Genomic DNA, 17,657 nt, shown 5'->3' on the forward strand with positions numbered 1-17,657 from the left:
AAGAAATACCCCCTATCAAAAGATAAATAACAAAGGCAAGTCAATACGTTAGACATTATCATAGAGAAGGGAACAACCTCTCACATTTTCCCCAAACAACAAGAACCCCATTGTGTTGGTAAACAATATATCATAGATTAACCCCAATTTGAATCAATGCCAGAAGAATAGCATCTTACATAGAATAGACAGGAGCCTGAATCACTGTCAGAATAAGAGTATGAAACAATATTTAGACTATATATGACCATGTATGTTTGTCTTATTTAGGACTGAACTCAGGAGATAGACAAATTGGTGTCTTGATAAAGATGGTACGAATAATCTGAGGCCATCGAAACGCGTCGACGCTTTTGAAGGCACAATCCAAGGACCAACATAGAGAAACTGAATACTGATTATATCACTGTATCAAGGAACTATGTTTTGAAGTCCAAATTGGATGTGTATCCGTAAAGAATAGTAACTCTTTTTTTGTCTTACGTATATGTCTGTCTCTATTAGGTTGGTCATAATTGTGATGTATTATACACTTACATTGTTGTGGAATATGAAATGCAGATTTTTGTGAACGATTGTTTTTTATATTGTGATTATTTTTTTATGAGATTGTATTTTATTGTATGTGTTTGGTAAATGACTAAATACAATATATATATATATATAATTTTTAATAAAGTGTTGTAATAACATAGAACCATTGATCTAGTATTCAATTCCTCCATGAAATCATAAGTATCCACTAAAACTGAAATTGACAAGTTAAGGGAATCGCTTTCTCTTCTCTGGTTATAAGAACCTCATTTCCCTTGACATTTTAAGGGGTCCCTCTTATTTTTCCTTTGCGACTTGCACAACCTATAGGGTGGCCGGGCGGGCGGCCCTGGGACAGAGAACAGTGCCCTAGAAACAAACAATTAACAATCTGAGCTTACTACCCTCAAGCCAAGCACATACACAGAGCTAGTTCATTTGTGAAACTTATGTCTGTTTGTACAAAAAATTCGCTTATCATATTTCTAGGCGCACCTCAGATTTCTCCTGTTCCAAACAAACAAGAATTAATGTACTCCTTGTTATTCCATTCTGCAGAGTAAACAACTTATCTTGATAACAGAAATAAAGGTAAGCTCCACATTTGACTACACTCTATCAATTCTCCCCTTTACTCTGGGTCAGTTGTTCGTTTGTGGTAGCATCCATGATTTACAAACATAGGCCTGTTTTTGTCAGGTAAAAAATGGATGTATGACAGAACCAGGCATACCCTGACCCCTTAGCTCCGGTCTTGGGGTCCCAGAGAGATCCCGCCAGGGCAAAAAACCATTAAAAAAAAATAATTGCCACAAAATTAGGAAGCATTTGCGGCAAAAGAGAAAAATAAACAAGCGCGGTATCCAACACTTGTTTTTCATTAAGCCCACGGGTGGGCAAGGTCCTAGAGGTATGCCTCCTTTATTACATTAAAGGAAGGGGGTACATGACCCCCCTCCATGGATATTTTTATTCCTCGGGGACCACCACTGTGCAGCCCCACCAGGCCACCATCTCCCTGTGGTTATAAGTAAAATGAATAAGGCGGGAGCCTTGCTCTGCAGGCGAATGATGTACTCAGATTCCAAGCGTGGTAGGCGGCATTCTCGGTCACCTCCACGAGGATGCACTGCAACCCTGTCAATTCCAAAATAGGAAATCTTAGAGCTGACATCAGATACCTCTCCATGCTCTAGCGCGCAATGTCTGGCAACAGTGTAAGTTAAGTCCCTATTTCTGATAGCGCGGGGATGCTCTAGTATACGCTTCTTCACAGGAAACACAGTGCTGCCAACATAGCGCAAGCCACAAATACAGGTCAAGACATAAATAACAAATTCAGTATTGCAATTAATAAAAGGAAGTATTTTGTCATTCCTTGCAAAAGGTAACAAATAACTTTTTACATTGCGACTGTTAGCACAGGCCTTGCACTGGCCGCATTTGTGAAAGCCGGGGAGTTCCTTTAACCAAGTGCCTGTTCTTTTGACTTGTTGTGTGAGATGACTATGTACCAACGTGTCCTGTAAGGATTTGCACCTACGGTATGTGATGTGTGGTTTAGGGCTGACCAGCTTACCTATGACTGAATCCTGCCTGACCAGGTACCAATGTTTGCTAACAATTTTATGTAGTGCCTGGGATGCATTGGAAAAGGTAGTGATGAGTCTAACTTCCTGCTTGCCCTTTTCTCGTGTTCTCAAGTCATAAGCAGTGATTTACAGGGGCGTAAGTTATAGTTAGCTCAGTTTACTATAACTGCAGAATTTTACTGATTGAGTTTGACTGAAATCTGAGCCTAACTATAATGTCCCTGTAACCTTTGTTTTTTTCAGTGAATTTCTACGTTTAAAAAAAAATCTATTTGCAACAAAGAAGCAGAGAGCTAAGAGTAGTTCTGAAGTTTAGGTAAAAAGCAGCTCCAGTATAGAGCACTCTCTACACCAGCGACACTCTAAATTTGCTAGCCTCAAATGTCTGCTTTTCTATCAAAGTCTTTAAGCATAGGATTAGCACAGTGCCATCCACGCCGAGATAGAAAGGGACAAAGTATTTTGACATTTCTACAGCAGAGTCTTTAAGCATAGTATTAGCACAGTGCTATCCATGCCGAGCTGTAAAATGACTAAAGCCTTTTACCACTCCAGGCATAGTTCTGCAGCTTTGGATTGGTAAAAAAACATCCAAGCCAACTTGAAATGAATAAAAGCAACCCCTGACACGTGTTTCGCTCTCGTTAGAGCTCCTTAGAAAGAGGTATAGGTTTGTCCAGACACAAGGGAGCACCCAGTATGAGTAAAAATAATACCCTTTCAGGCATATATTGATGCATAAATTATGCAAAACAGAAGCAGAGAACTCTGGGTAGTTCTCAAGTTTAGGTGGAAAGCAACTCCAGTAAAGAGCTCTCTCAACACCAGCGACACTCTAAATTTGCTCACCTCAAATATTGATTTTCGATCAAAGTCTTTAAGCATAGGATTAGCACAGTGCCATCCATGCCGAGATGTATGTGTGTGTGCGCGCAAGCATGCGTGTGTGTATAGTCATATATATTCACTTGTGTTTATTTCGTTTTATAATAAAAAAGCTTCACCAGTTTCCACTTGGTAAGTGCATTGAAGTCCTCATCCATACCACATGCATAAGTAGAGTTCTAGCCTACGACTTAAATATATTTGGTTCCTGAATGTGAAGTTAATGAATGAAACACCGCCACATTTTTTTTCTCACCAGGGAAAAGTCTCAGAGGCGCAGAGCTGCAGCAGCGGAGGAAGCTTTAGAGAGAGCCACCCAGCTACAATACAGCGCTGAAAGGGAAAAGCGCTTAACCGAGCATAACAGAGACGAGAAGATGAAGGAGTGTGAGATATGGTTAAAAAAGCATGATGCACTGGCGAAAATATTGAGAACCCAAGAAGAGGAAAAGTCCAAAAGACAAGATAAAGCGGTATATAGAGCAGCTGCCATATTTTAATGAACCACAATGAATCATTCATATAGGGCAATATTCAAATTGACATACTTTTTTTTACTTTACACTTTATTTTAATGTATTATTCTTTGTAATATGGATTTCCAAAACATGGGTGCAAAACATATGGCCTGGCACATGGTTTAACTTTTTCCTTTTGAATATGAACGGGCACTCTAATAGAATAATAGGATGATATGAATGTTAGGGTATTGCTGTGCAAATGAAAATGCACCTGTACACCAGATTTCATTGTTTCAGGTTTTTGTCAAATGGTACAAACCTGTTTCATTGTATCATTTAATGTTTGTCACTATATAGACGTGAAAAGGACCAGTGGCTGACTGTTTGCTGCCTGGCATCTGGTTCAAGAGGTAGAGAGTTTAAAGAAAATAAAGGCACATATGGAGAAATATGTTCTCGCTCTGAACATGTGCCTTGATTTGTATAGAGAGGATGCAGAAGGCCACGGATATAGCTGACATTTTATTTGTGGTTCAATCTACATTGCTGATATATTCTTTTAGTATGTTGTGTAGAGTTGCCCAATACTAGGCTATGCCAAAAGCATGTTTTCTATTTCCAGAGCCAAGCAAAATTCCAAAACTTTTTCTTGTGTGTGGCTGAAAGTGACCAGAGGATCAGCATTCTGAAAAATCAAGATGGGACACCAAGGAGTTTTGAGGTATCTACAAGTTTGATTTATTTGTATTTTTTTGCAAACAAGTTTCGAAACTTGGCAATTACACGATACTGTAAAACAAATACAATGCAAGCTAAACACAGTCTCAATACAATTTTATTTAACGAAAGGAAAACAATAGTGGAGCATATTAATATCACCTTCCAACATTCTACCAAAACAAGTCCACACATCACCAACTTCCAGTAAATCAGTAAAGTGATCTTCACTGGCAACACTAAGCTTTTAAACTCGAGGACCAGCGAAAATGAAAAGAGCCTCCCTCTGTTGCCTAATAACTTAACATACAATATATTTCCACCTTGTGGCTATGGGTCATAATGTGGAGCCTACCAATTTCTTTCAGCAATTGTCTCCATAAATGAGCAAAAAGGAGATTATTTAAATACAACAAATGTATTAGGAATCCACAATATTAAAAATGCCACAAAGTCAATAATTTATTCTGCCTTTCTTTTTTTTAAGAACAGATTTTATTTGCCATATAACAAATATAGCGCAGAGCACTGTAACCCAGCAACTCATGCATGTAGAATGTACATTGAATTTACTTTGACAGTTTCAATAGAGAAATAGGACAAATTAAGAGCAATACATTTGAAATATTAACAACAACAAAAATGAAAATAAAACAAAAACCCCAGAACCCACCCCCATCGCACTCACACCTACCCCAGAGCAGCACCACACGGGAACAGTCTTGTCTATCCAGGCATGATACACCAGTATCCAAGGGGCGATATTGCATGTTTACTAGAATTGGAGAGAAGCCAAGATGTATTCTGCCTTTCAAGCTGTTTTTCTACATTCCTTTTAAAGATAGCCTTTCACATCAAATTCTAATTACATAAATATGCATTTTTGAGATTTGCTCTTAGTGGCACACTTGTTTATAAAACACAAAGAGAAGGAGGTTAGCCATTAGCCCTAGTTATGTCAAATCAAAGATTTAGATAGAAACAGGCTGCTGTTATTTTGAGCGAGACAAGGTCTAATCCAGGCAAAACTTCCCTATGCTCTTTTAAAGTGCACCGACACAGCTTCCCCTCAAATACAATGCACTCCAATTACTGTGGACACTAATGTATGTAGTATGATTCATTGAGTAAGGTCCCTAAAAACTGCTTCGAGAAGTTGCTGGGTAAATTTTCTGTCAAGGATAAATCCTAAATATTCAATTCTAAAAAACAATGTAAATTTGCTTCAGATAAACTTTCTAATTGATGAGCCTGCTACACATTGCCACAAAAACAACTTTGCACTATTTACATTAGTATTTTATGCAGCACAAGCACCTTAAAATAACCCTCAACTGGTCTTACTCCCTCTGAAGACGTACAATCCATTAGTAGTTTATAATTTGCATAGGAAAATATTGGAAATACATAATTCCCAAATTTGGCAGAGAAAAACAAGCGATTCAGATGTCTTCAGAAAGATTAGCTAAACACATTAGACCGTGGATTCAAGACACATCCTTGCTCAACCCCACTAATTGCTCTATCTTCTGCACCTTGGAAAATAGAGATTCATTCCAATTTAAAAAAATCTATTTTATAAATTAATATTTTAGATGCACTGGTCTTGTATATGAGTCTTGGCTCCTTTCTGACAATTAAGAGGATACTAATGTCTTAATACCTTCATTGTATTAGCTTAATTATTTAGAGCAGGGTTTCATATAATTTGCATAAACCCAACTCCTTTTTCTTTTGACAACCCAAATATATCCTCATAATGAATGGGTGATAAACGTCTGTGTTAACCCCTGTTTGCATTGGGTTCGCAATTAAAAGTTCCACAGACTTGATCAAACCTAGTTGTTACAAAGTGTGATAAAGTCCAACCCTGGATATGCTTGACAATTACAGTAACATTTGGATTTTGGGTGATAGCACCAAAATCCATGTTATTCCTTCAAATCTCTTAATAGGTGCTATTTGTCGCACCCAATAATTTCAGAATGCGACAGATTGGAAGTTTATCAGTGAGATAAATATCACACCAAATACTGAGCCACTCATAATGAGGGTATTAGATTGTACTGTTTTTTCTTTACAGGTTAAAATGTATGCATTTTGAAAGCCAGTGCATAAATCCAATAGACTATTCTTCTTTAAAATGTCAATTTAAGTACTTGCATCCCATTTATTGAGGACTAGGGTTCTATCCCCACCTTGACTCACAGTTTTGCCTTTTAAAAGTGAACACAAAACTCTCACAGTTACTAAAGTAGGCCTTTTACTATTGTTAGAAATAACAAAACAAAAATAAAAATGCTACCATAGTAAATAGGAATACTCTGTTTTTCAAAAGTAGCTGCTTATCTTGACACAGTGGGATCACTTGAGAACAAACTATTTAGATATTATGACATGGCTGCAGCACTTGAATAGGAGGGGAAAGGTGAACAGTTTAGCAAGTGAGGAACAGGAAAAGGGTTGATTGAAGGAGTGCCTCCTGCTAAAAAAAAGGGCCAGTTGATAAAGAGTAGGAAGATTTCCCTCATTGTGAAGAGCAGCTCTCCAACCTAGAAGAAAGGAAAATTGTGAATTATAAGTTTGATGGATTTGTTTGGTCCTATTTTTTAAGTGGATGGAATAGAAGGGCAAGATACCCTATTGCTTGAAATGCCCCTGTTGTAGCGACTTTCTGATTAGAATCGTATTTGCCTATTCACATGAACCTTTTTGCAATTGAAATAATAATGCTGTGATGTACAGAACTATGTTTTCCTGACATAGGCCAAACTAGGCCTCCACTTGGCCCTGACTCCATCCAGTTTTTGGAGCATCAGTAATATTGACACCGTTTGCGGCAAGACGAACACACGTTTTGTCATGACATGATGTTCTCGCAGAACTACAGAGGAAGTCCTGCTTGCTTTCTGTAGGCTATTCATTTATGAGCCTTTTTATTGTTTATGGAACAAGATTTGTTCCGATAATCCTGATGACATTAGGTCAGAAGGAAGCATTTTATTGTTCATTTAGGTAGATAGTGCTAGGATTGTGGGATTATATGACCTTTAATAATGCTGTATGTGATTTGTAGATGTGTTGATACATCTGCTCATCCTACACTAACTGTGCTATTTTCATTGCTTTCCATTGTAAAATTTGTTGTAAAAATCCCTTATTTGAGGGGTGAGACAGAAATGTTTTGGTCTCTACTGGGCATGCTGCCTGTTTCTCTATTGATTTGCTACACACTCTGGACTTTTTCTATTTTCTCAAATGTGTCCAATGCTGCATCTGTTTTTGATGCTGTAAGCATTTTTGGTAATTGATTTCTTATTGAGTCATTGAGACTAAATATATTATTGCCTACTTCATTGCACTTTTATATTTTAATAAACCTTCATGATTTTCTGCTTTAAATAAAATCAAATCAGGTGTTTGTTAAGCGCGACTACTCACCCGTAAGGCGCTGTGGGGTGTGGGGGGGTTCACAGGTTCCAGTTCATCAAGGAGGGGGTCTGTCGAAGAGCCAGGTTTTGAGGTTTCTTGCGAATATGGGGAGCGATGTTATCTGTCTGAGGTGGAGCGGAAGGTCGTTCCAGGCTCTGGCCACGCGGAAGGAAAAGGAGTGGCCTCCAGATCTGGTCTTTCTGGTGCGGGGGACCACGGCGTAGGAGAGCTGGGCTGATCGTAGGGTCCTTTGGGGTGCATGGAATTTGAGTCGGCTATTCAGGTATGCTGGTCCGGTGTCGTGGAGGGCCTTGTGAGTGTGGGTTAGCATCTTGAAGGTGACTCTAGCTTCGATGGGTAGCCAGTGGAGTGTGTGCAGGTACTGGGAGATGCGGCAGTGTCTTGGCAGGTTAAGGACCAGTCTTGCGGCGGCGTTTTGGATGTTCTGTAGCTTGCGGGTGAGGTTTTTGTTTATTCCGGCATAGAGTGCGTTGCCGTAGTCTAGCCTGCTGGTGACCAGGGCATGAGTGACAGTCTTTCTGTGTTCGAGGGGGATCTATTTGAAGGTCTTACTTAGGAGGCGGAGGGTGTGGAAGCAGGAGGACGAGACGGAGTTGATCTGGCGGTTCATTTTGAGTCCAGGATGATTCCCAGGTTGCGTGTGTGGTCCGTGAAGGTGGGTTTACTGATCTCAAGCCCTTTTTAAGTCAGTCCTTACTTATTGACTTTTAATTAAAATGCTATTTGACTTATCCTAAGGGACACATTTCCTCATAAATTCCTTGAGGACAACAAAGTCTCCAACCCTGGAGTGGCACTATGAATATGTATATTATCTAAGAGGTAGCACCAACACCTTCATTCACAGTGTAGTGGTAAAAGAATGGGAAAATCTCTGTATACAGCAAAGTTTACTCCCACCATTCCATGAAATATGAAAGTTCAGGGCTTAGGCGGTATAGGATTAGTTGATGGAATGAGAGGGTCTTGGGTGGGAGAAACAGTCAATGAGAAAGAAATTTACAGTGGAGAAAGGGGTTGATGGGCTTTAGCCAGATGAGATGGACTCAATGGTTTAGATCAGTAATTCTTAACCTATGATCTGAGGGCCCATGGGGGTCTGCAAGACTTACTCAGTGGGACTGCCACTGTTTTTCAAAATTGAATAATATTACATTACTATATTCAAATTATTAAAGTATTTACAAACAAAGAAGCAAAATTGAAAATGTTTTCTAGATTTGATTGTGAACTAAGAAATATTTCAATATTTAAGCATTTGTTTGGTGTATACCTGTTTTTGTATTATTATGTATTGTTTTGAGGTTCAAATCATAGAAATGGCTTCGGCTGCGGGTTCCGATTTCCAGTAATGACTCAGTGGGGGTCCCCAGATTGCAGGAATGATTCAGCTTGTGTCTCAAAAGTCAAAAGGTTAAGAACCTCTGGTTTAGATGCATGGTGAGTCAGGATTGTTTGTAAATACAGATTCAAATACTCAGAATTAAATTTATTCGGCTGAAAAACAGCTATAAAAGTGCACAAATGTATACAAGGATAAAATTAGTCGAAAGACAAGCCTTAATGATAAAAACACAGATAAAATACATAAAATCATCTCATGAAAGAAACAGATAATTTAAAAGTCAAATACATATGATTAATTAAAGTGTATAGTGCTCCTAGAACATACTGCTGCCCGAAGAAACAAACTTACACAGTGGCAAATTACATTATCTGAGAATTCTTGTTAAAAACGGAAGGCCTGGAACATGGGCGTCCGCAGGGAGGGGCAAGGAGGGGCGCTTGCCCCCCCCTGGATCACCCGGCCCACGCTGTAAAGAACCGCGCATAAGGTCAATGACAGCCCCCCACAGTGTTGCCTGTCTGCAGCAGGCCCTGTTTGATGAGCAGGAAAACTGCTGCTGTTCGGCCTGATCAACAGAGAAGGTCCGGGCCTGCCTGCGCCCCCAGCTCAATGTAAGTCATAACCTCTCCTGTTTTCTGTCGCTGTCTAGCTCCTCACTTGCTGAAAACTGTGACTCATCTGCAAGAACTGCCTCTTACCCTCTCTTTCCTCTCATTTGCTTCATTCGCTCCCCTGTGAAATCGATCTAAAAAGGAAGCAATGGTTTTTTTTTGGGACTGTCTTTTTCTGACATTTTCTATTCCAAAGTGCAGCATCGGAATGGACGTTAGCACGATCTATGTGCACCCACTACAGCAGACACTTCTTATTTATAAAAATACCTGCCCGCTGGACACCTATATAGGGATTCTGCTTTGAGAAGGTACTCTCAGAGCAGAGGTGTGCTATGGTCACGGGAGGCTGGAGACCTAGCACCCTGGCTTTCACCCTTACCCCCTGGTGTTCGGGGCTACAGTAATGCGTATTTTAAGCCGTGGCACGGACGGGCCGTCGAGGCTGGGGCGTGGTGCACTGAGGGGGTGGGCACCTGACCTCGGCTCTCATCCGTTGGGGTTGTGTGTGAGGGCCAGATCCGAGAGAGGGAGGGAAGGAGCGCCCAGGAAGGGGCCTAATCAGAGCTCCAGCCAGCTAATACCCTGGTACTGAGAGGGGACAGACACCTGTGTGAGGAACGCTTCAACCTCAGGAGATAGGTGGCCTGGAAAGTGTGTGCTCTGAGCTCCTACCACAGTCCTGAACCAGAGGGTCTGGAGGGGGTGGGGGTTGAGTAAGGGGAGACACAAGCCCGTGGCATCCCCTGTAGATCGTGCAGTGTGTGTGACAGGCATTCCAACCTCCGAGGACAGGAGGCCAGGATGAGGCCTGCTCAGAGCAGCTTCAGCAACAAACAGACCTGGACACGAGGGGGTGACGGGGATAGGGGGCACCTGCCCCTAGCACCCTTAGGAGAGGATGCGTGTGAGACCTGGACCAACTTGAGAACAGGAAAAGCAAGGAAAGGGCCAACCAAAAGTACTAACTATAGCGCTGTGCACAAACAGAGCCATGCAACAAAAGGTGTGAGGGAGAAAAGTTCACCCCGTAGTATGGAGCAGTCGCCGGCTACTTAAGGGCACAGGGCCAGCCCCTGCTCCACCTGACTCCAACAGTGTCCTGTGGAGGGAAAAAAAATATACCACACTGTCTGGGGAAGTTTGAAAGCATTTGAGTATGTCAGGACATTATACTTGATAGGCAGCCACCACTATCACGTCCTGGTAGGATCCATCCATGCCACCTGCCTGCCTCCCTCTAAGCTCCCATCCACCTGACTGCCTCTACCCTCCCATCCACCTGCCTCCTCTAAGCTCCCATCCACCTGCCTCTGTAACCTACTATCCACCTGCCTTTCTCCCATCCACCTGCCTGCGTCTAAGCTCCCATCCTGCTGCCTCCTCTAAGCTCCCACCACCTGCCTCTAACCTGCTATCCACCTGCCTGTCTCCCATTCACCTGCCTCTTCTAACCTCCCACCCATTTGCCTGCCTTTAACCTACTATCCACCTGCCTGCAAACTCCCATCCACCTGCCTTTCTCCCATCCACCCTTTTACTATTTCCACACCACTCTTGACTCTGATGACCAACCCGCTGTTATTTTGTTTTTATTTATTTTATTTATTTAAATGTGCGCTGCATACACACGACTGTGCATGGACTGTTTGTTAGGTGCGATGCTCTATTGCCTCAGCCTCTTTGTATAAGTTTATTGTTATTTTAAAGGGAATTTATTGAGCGCACGTACACCCAAGGTCTCTTGGCGCCGAATTGGAAACTACCCAGAAGCAGTCTCTGTGGCTCTTTGCACACACCCGGATAGACATGAGTGCACATTGTGAACATATTACACAGAATATCTATAGATGAAGAATACTTGTGGAGCTCAGCAGTGCCATCGAGGTCGCCTGTCTGTCACGTGGACAGGAATGACCTAGGAAGTGCAGCGAGCTTGGAAAATAGCAAGGGTGCGTTCAGAGCTACATGGCTCCTCCTGCGCCCCAGTGTTTCTTGTGCCCCACCTGGCACACATCATGTCGGAGGATGGTGATGACTTTAACATTTTGCCCCCCCCTGGAAAAATTTCTGCGGACGCCCATGGCCTGGAAGCAATTTCCCAAAGTTCCAAGCCTCAAGAAAGAGGTAATACAATTTACAGTAATCGCAGAAAAAGAGAAAATGGACCATTGGTCGTTTGGGCAAATTGTTACAGGGACATACCCTGAAGTCACGTTTATGCTGTTAGCCAAACGAAAAATATAAAGAATATTTCATTCAGCCAGCTCTAAAGCAAAATAAGAGTGAGCGCTCCCAGCTCCTACTCATATTCCACAAGTAACTAGTAGGAACGACCCCAGGATTAAGGTGCAAATAACTCCCAACATTTATTTCCAGGCTTCCACACTTAGCCTCTCAGCTTGTAAATGTTCTATCAATAAAGTTTGAGCTTTCTTCCTGCCTAAAATAGCACGTAACAGAGAAAATATTCATTAGGACAATTCCTTCCAAAGACTTTTTCACGCACATCAACCACGTGATGGAAAGCCTTTTGTCACATGCCAGACAGTCGGAGATTATAGAGCCTACTGCTCTTGACAATGTTGCCCTACTCTGTGCAACTTGGGGAGCCCATGAGCCAGTGGAACTAAAGGTGACTCCCCGTTAGGAGAAAGTGCTGGTGCTTAATAGTGTGTTTGAACCCACTGTGATAGGTGAAAAGTGCATATGCTTCAGGTCATATGACATTGTAAAGGATTTGGCAAAATTGGTCGACAAGTCAACGTTTGACATGAAACACACAAAGAATGAACAAGGAGACGCAGAGCTTTGGGAGTGGGAGCGATTAACACGGCATCATCCACATAGAGAAGTGCTGGGAAGGGGGCTCTATTTATCATTGGTCATTCAGAGGTGCACTTGATGAGCTCTGAGCTAAGGTTATTTATGAACTAAATGAATAGCAATGGAGCAAGCATGCACCTTTGGCGAACCCCTCTTCCTATGCTAAATTCATCGGACACTTCCCCATTGTTACAAAACCTGAGCCATGCTTTTGTACCTCGATGCAGAGATATTAAAGAGTGTGCAGCTGTTGGATCTATTCTCAGTTCAATGAGGAGCTGCCACAGTTTTGACCGGTTAACGCAGTAGAAGGCCATCGACAAATCCATGAAGGAGGTTGAGGCATTGTTCTACCTTTCCTATGCCACTACGAAAGCCAAACTGGTAGGCATTCAAAATGTTGTTATCGTTAACCCATTCCAATATCCTGTTATACAAAACTCTGCTGAAAAGTTTGGCGGGAATGTCAATCAGTGAACTAGGACGGGAACAATTAGGTTCAGGACGGCTACCTTTCTTAAGAATTAGGACTATAGTTGAGGTGACCCAGGAGGGTGGGATCATGGAGTGACTCAGGCTGTTGCAAACATTTGTCATCAGTGGGGCCCAAAGGTACACATTGCATTTAATAAAATCAATGGGGACACCAGCTGGTCCTGGTACTTTACCTCCCATACTCTCCTGATGAACAACCATGACTTTCTGCAGGTAGACAGATAAAAAAGGGGGTGAATCCCCATGAACTAGTGGTCCACAAATTAGAGTTACTAGTTGCATAGCTCTTCTCAAAATGTGCCACCCATTCCTCACCTTTTATATGGCAACTGATGGATGTGCTAACATGATCTGAGGATCACATGTTTTATATGGCTCTACAAAAGGTGCTATCTGTAGTTTGGGCAGTGTCTGTTAGTGTAGCCCACTGATGGGTAATGATTACCTTCCTTCTCTTACTTGTAACTAATTTATAGTCCTTTCGTAGGGTGGCCACAAGTGCTCGGTCATGTGGATATGTTTTAAGAGCCCTGCGCAGAAGGTGATTTACCATACACCTGTCGTGATCAAACCACCGTGGGGCCTGTGGCATTGGTTTGATCCCCTGCATACGTGGCCCAGCACGCTCGACCACATCATGCAAATCAGAGGAGGCGAGCAAGACCTCCAACTCATTGCCTCTCAAATCTGTTCTCATAAGTACTTCTGGCTCCTTCCTGGCTGTGTAACTAGATAATCTGCCATTAAAATCACCCACCAAACAAAGATACATTTGTTGACCCTGATAAGGTTTGCTCTCCACAATAACTGATATATAGTTATATAATCCTGGGAATCATTGATTAGGCACATCAAAAAAATAATTGTTACAAAAATTGATAAGATAGAGTTAAGGCCTTCTTGAAAAGGACGACTTGATAGTCACGTGCCGGAGTTTTCAATGCCTCTGTGTGCACCTCCGAGTAGTAAGTCGATCCAAATAGGCAAACCACCTGAAGCGCAACCTGCACGGGTCAGAACAGCCAGAAGGCTGAAACACATAAAGCCTTCAAAAGTTATAGGGTTGATTTCCCACGTTTCTTGCATTAGCAAGATGTAATATGACTTGGTAAGCAGTTGCCAGTCAGGGAGTGGTATCTTGGAGCACAGGCCAGTGATATTCCAACTTAGTTTTTTTTTCAATTGAAGGCGATGGAGCAAGGTCTGTCACAGGGCACTCCGGCATTGATATAGGATCAGTTGACATGGCATTTTTTAGGCAGTGAAACTTTGCGTTTGTACATGAAGGACCAGGCTCAGCTGGGATTGTGGGCACAATTAATGCAGCATGAGCCAAGTTTGGTGCCCTTGAAGTTGCAATAGAGGATCCAAATGTGCTTGATGCACCCTTCGCTGGCAATCTAGGGACTGCCTGCCAATCAACCTAAATCTACTCTGCTAAAGCTGCATATCTGTTGTTACATATAAAGCCCTGGTATGGGTGAAGCCATTGATCACATGGAGGTTGGCATAGTACTCTCTTGGGTGGCTTGTAAAAATAGCCTAAAGGTAAAGTAGCAATGTTGGTTTCAGCTGCTTTCCCCAATGTACTTGTGCCCAAAAGTTTCCTCACTCTGTGCAGGCTCCTAAAGTTGACAACAATACAATCCCCAGCTATGTTTTTACCGAAGGGGCCAATCCAACCTAGCCTCCATATCATAGTTTATTTCCCTACTTGGCATACCCGCATGGTTCCGGTTACCAGCTGTTCTTCGTGCGGGACTATGACCAGCAGCCCCTACGTTGAGTCTTGTAGTGGAATTACCCTAGGAGCCGTTAGACATAACATTCTGTGTGGCTGGTAAAGCAGTACCCGCAGTCTGAAGGATTCTCCGGTCCTGGGCAGATTTTTCAGTCATGTGCACAGGGGGTCTGTTACAAGGAGCAGATTCAGTTGTATCCACAGTATAATTGGTCCCAATGTTAGATGTAGTGTGAAGTTTGAGCGCAGTCGCTATGTGGGTTTCTATTACATCAAGTTGCTCTTTTATAATTCTTAACTGTGCTTCCAGGATCATTGAAAATCTGTTATAGATCTCAATGATGACCCCGCCATAGTTGTTGGATTTAACCCCCATCTGGTTACGATCTGGTCTGAATTGGAGTTCGCCCGTGGAGTGTGGGCAGTTGTCAGTTTACGTTTGATTGCTGCTTCTGGGGGGGGAAGGCGAGTTAGGGGTATTAGGTTTTGGTGGGGCTCGACATGTGCCAACATTTATTATGTCAATTGTGGCTTAATCCGTGGTAGTAGATACGTAGGGGAACATTGACTCCCGTATATCCCTGACAGAGGCTTCCTCCATTAAGCTACTGGCTCGAGTTGCGATAATGCCATTGCCATATACTGAGCCACCAAGACTACTAAAATGCCCTATGGATAGTCTATATTCCGTTAGAGCAATTGCATTTGATACAATCCCTATCACTCAATCCAACATGGTGTCAATACTTGTAGGTTTATGTGTAGATTTGTGTGAGGATATGGAGCTTTCAAACGCCTTGCTCTTGCCCATCCTGATATGGAGGTTATAAAAGAGATGCCTCACCTGTATCTCCAAAGTAAATCACCCACGTCCTTAGGGTGGCCCAGCCCAGACTTGTCCGGCCAAGGACAGGCACAGACGGGCCTTCCCGTTGCCAGGGCTCTGCATGGGTGTGTCCCGTGCTTCGGGAGGCCGGGGCGTGTTAAAAGCACCAGGATATCCAGGCCCGCCCTCTTCTCATGATGCATTGCAGCACCTATAGCTGCTGTGGATTGCGGGCGATGGAGTCCTGCACAGATGCAGTGATCACAAAACAGAGTCTCAGGCCCGCCTGACTCATAGTCTCAAGATGCCAAAAGGATCTTGCGCTGCGGGAGGCATGGGCGCCCTAAAAGCATGAGAATGTTCAGGCCCCAGCCCCCCTTGTGATGTGTTGCAGCGCCAGCAGGCACTGTGGATTGCGGGTGTTGGGAGTCCTGCACAAGGCCAATGGGCACAAGAAAGAGTCTCAAGCCACCCTGACTCGTAGCCTCAAGATGCCAAAAGGATGCAAATCGATATTTCTGGTGTGGCAGAGAAAACAGATTAATAACTAAAAAGTGAGGCTTATATTTCCATTGAATGTCCAAAAGAATTGGTAGTATTTTAACAGCCAACAGTATCAAGTTCCACAATCCATAAGTACCCAAAATTAGGTGATGTGATTTGTTGTAAAAGTTGACCACTCTTGTTTAGACATAATTTGCTGCCCTGTGGATTTGCTATAGCTGGCAGGTTCAGGCAACTCCTGCTTTTACCTAGAACCTTTGTTTAGTGAAAAGCTTTGGAAATCTTAGTAGGAGCCTTCATTTGAGAAAACAGTGTACTCGTAACCAATTCAAATTGAGAAATGTGAGCCCTGTAGTTAATTTAAATGTTGTCAATCAGCCACACTCAGAAATAGGCATCTTTCTAAGTCTGTGTGGTCTATTATGTAACTACACAAGTCCCAATACAGCTAGCAAGCATATAGGATTACAGAAGAGGCCCATGACCTCATCTTTAATATCACGTAGGTTAGTAAAACTGCTGCGTTAGACCATCAGCGGACTTCCATAAACATTAGCTTCTTTTCTTTTGCTCTATTCTATTTGGATCTTGCATTGCCACAGAACCAGAACGACGTTCTTATGCAGTTGGGGATTAGGTCAAACCGTTTTCAAAACTTGGATATTTTATATGGAGACTAAACCAAACATAAAGTCCCGTTGAGGATGCACATGATTTTGAAGATAGTGTGTTTCTTCCTATTTATAACTATTTTGAATAGTTGCAAAGGAGCCACAATGCTTGGATTGGTGAGTGATGAATCCTTTCAAGCTAACCAATAATTGAAAATTACAGCATTAGGTTTAGCGGTGGGAATACAATTTTTGCTAAAACCAATTCAAGAAAAGAGGCACACCCATTAATACCCATATGACACTATAAATATATTTATCTGGATCAAACTCAGTATATTTTCCTTCATATTACCCCACACAAACCACCTCTATATTAAATATTCAACAAAGACTGCTAATCCTAAGCATGTGAACTGTATCAAAAACATAATCATCTGATTGTTGATTTCCCAGAACCGTGTGAAATCATGCCCAGATTAAGACTCTGGTGCCACACTAATGGTGGAAAGCACTATGCAAATGCCAACAACTTAACTATCGTATAGAAATGTCAACAATTTAATACTTTATTTTTCTTATTTGCAATCATCAGTGGTAACTTGTTCTTAATGTAGCTCCTCATGTTACATTTCTGTCGTTCATAAGCCCTGTAAATAAAAAGATGTTACTATTACTCAGTTTAATGATGCCCAGTTTTTCATCCTATGAAAAATGGAAGGCTGAGTCGACCTCGCCGAGATTCAAATGTGTGACCTTTACCAATAGCTCCTGCACTGCTGTCGAATGCCAGTGCCAACATTACCTTTGAAATAAACACTGCACTGATTAATTCTGCTAAAAAGGAGGAGCCTAGCGCGCAACCAAGATGGCCGCGTAGGTGCGAAGCTCCCGAGGACCTCCGCGACCTCCTGAATTAATCCTGATTATATCCTGTCTTTGACGAGGGGACTGTGTCTGTGTACCCGAGCTGAGGCGGCACCCGTTTTCCGTTTTCGAATCGGACACCGGACACTGGTGGGAGCACCGATCGAAGATTGCGGCCCTCTCCGC

General features: G+C 42.4%; 1 protein-coding gene across 1 annotated transcript in view; it reads left to right on the forward strand.

The window, feature by feature from the left end:
- The window catches only part of LOC146857617 (uncharacterized), a 191,376-nt gene that overhangs the window by 139,479 nt on the left and 34,240 nt on the right, over positions 1 to 17,657 (forward strand). The window contains exons 5-6 of the mRNA XM_085646835.1: positions 3,271 to 3,484; positions 4,095 to 4,193. Coding sequence (XP_085502961.1) covers positions 3,271 to 3,484; positions 4,095 to 4,193 — 313 coding nt within the window. The remainder of the gene's footprint in view (positions 1 to 3,270; positions 3,485 to 4,094; positions 4,194 to 17,657) is intronic.

This window comes from Triturus cristatus, chromosome 3_2 (genome assembly GCF_964204655.1).
Source record: "Triturus cristatus chromosome 3_2, aTriCri1.1, whole genome shotgun sequence".
Taxonomy (NCBI): domain Eukaryota; kingdom Metazoa; phylum Chordata; class Amphibia; order Caudata; family Salamandridae; genus Triturus; species Triturus cristatus.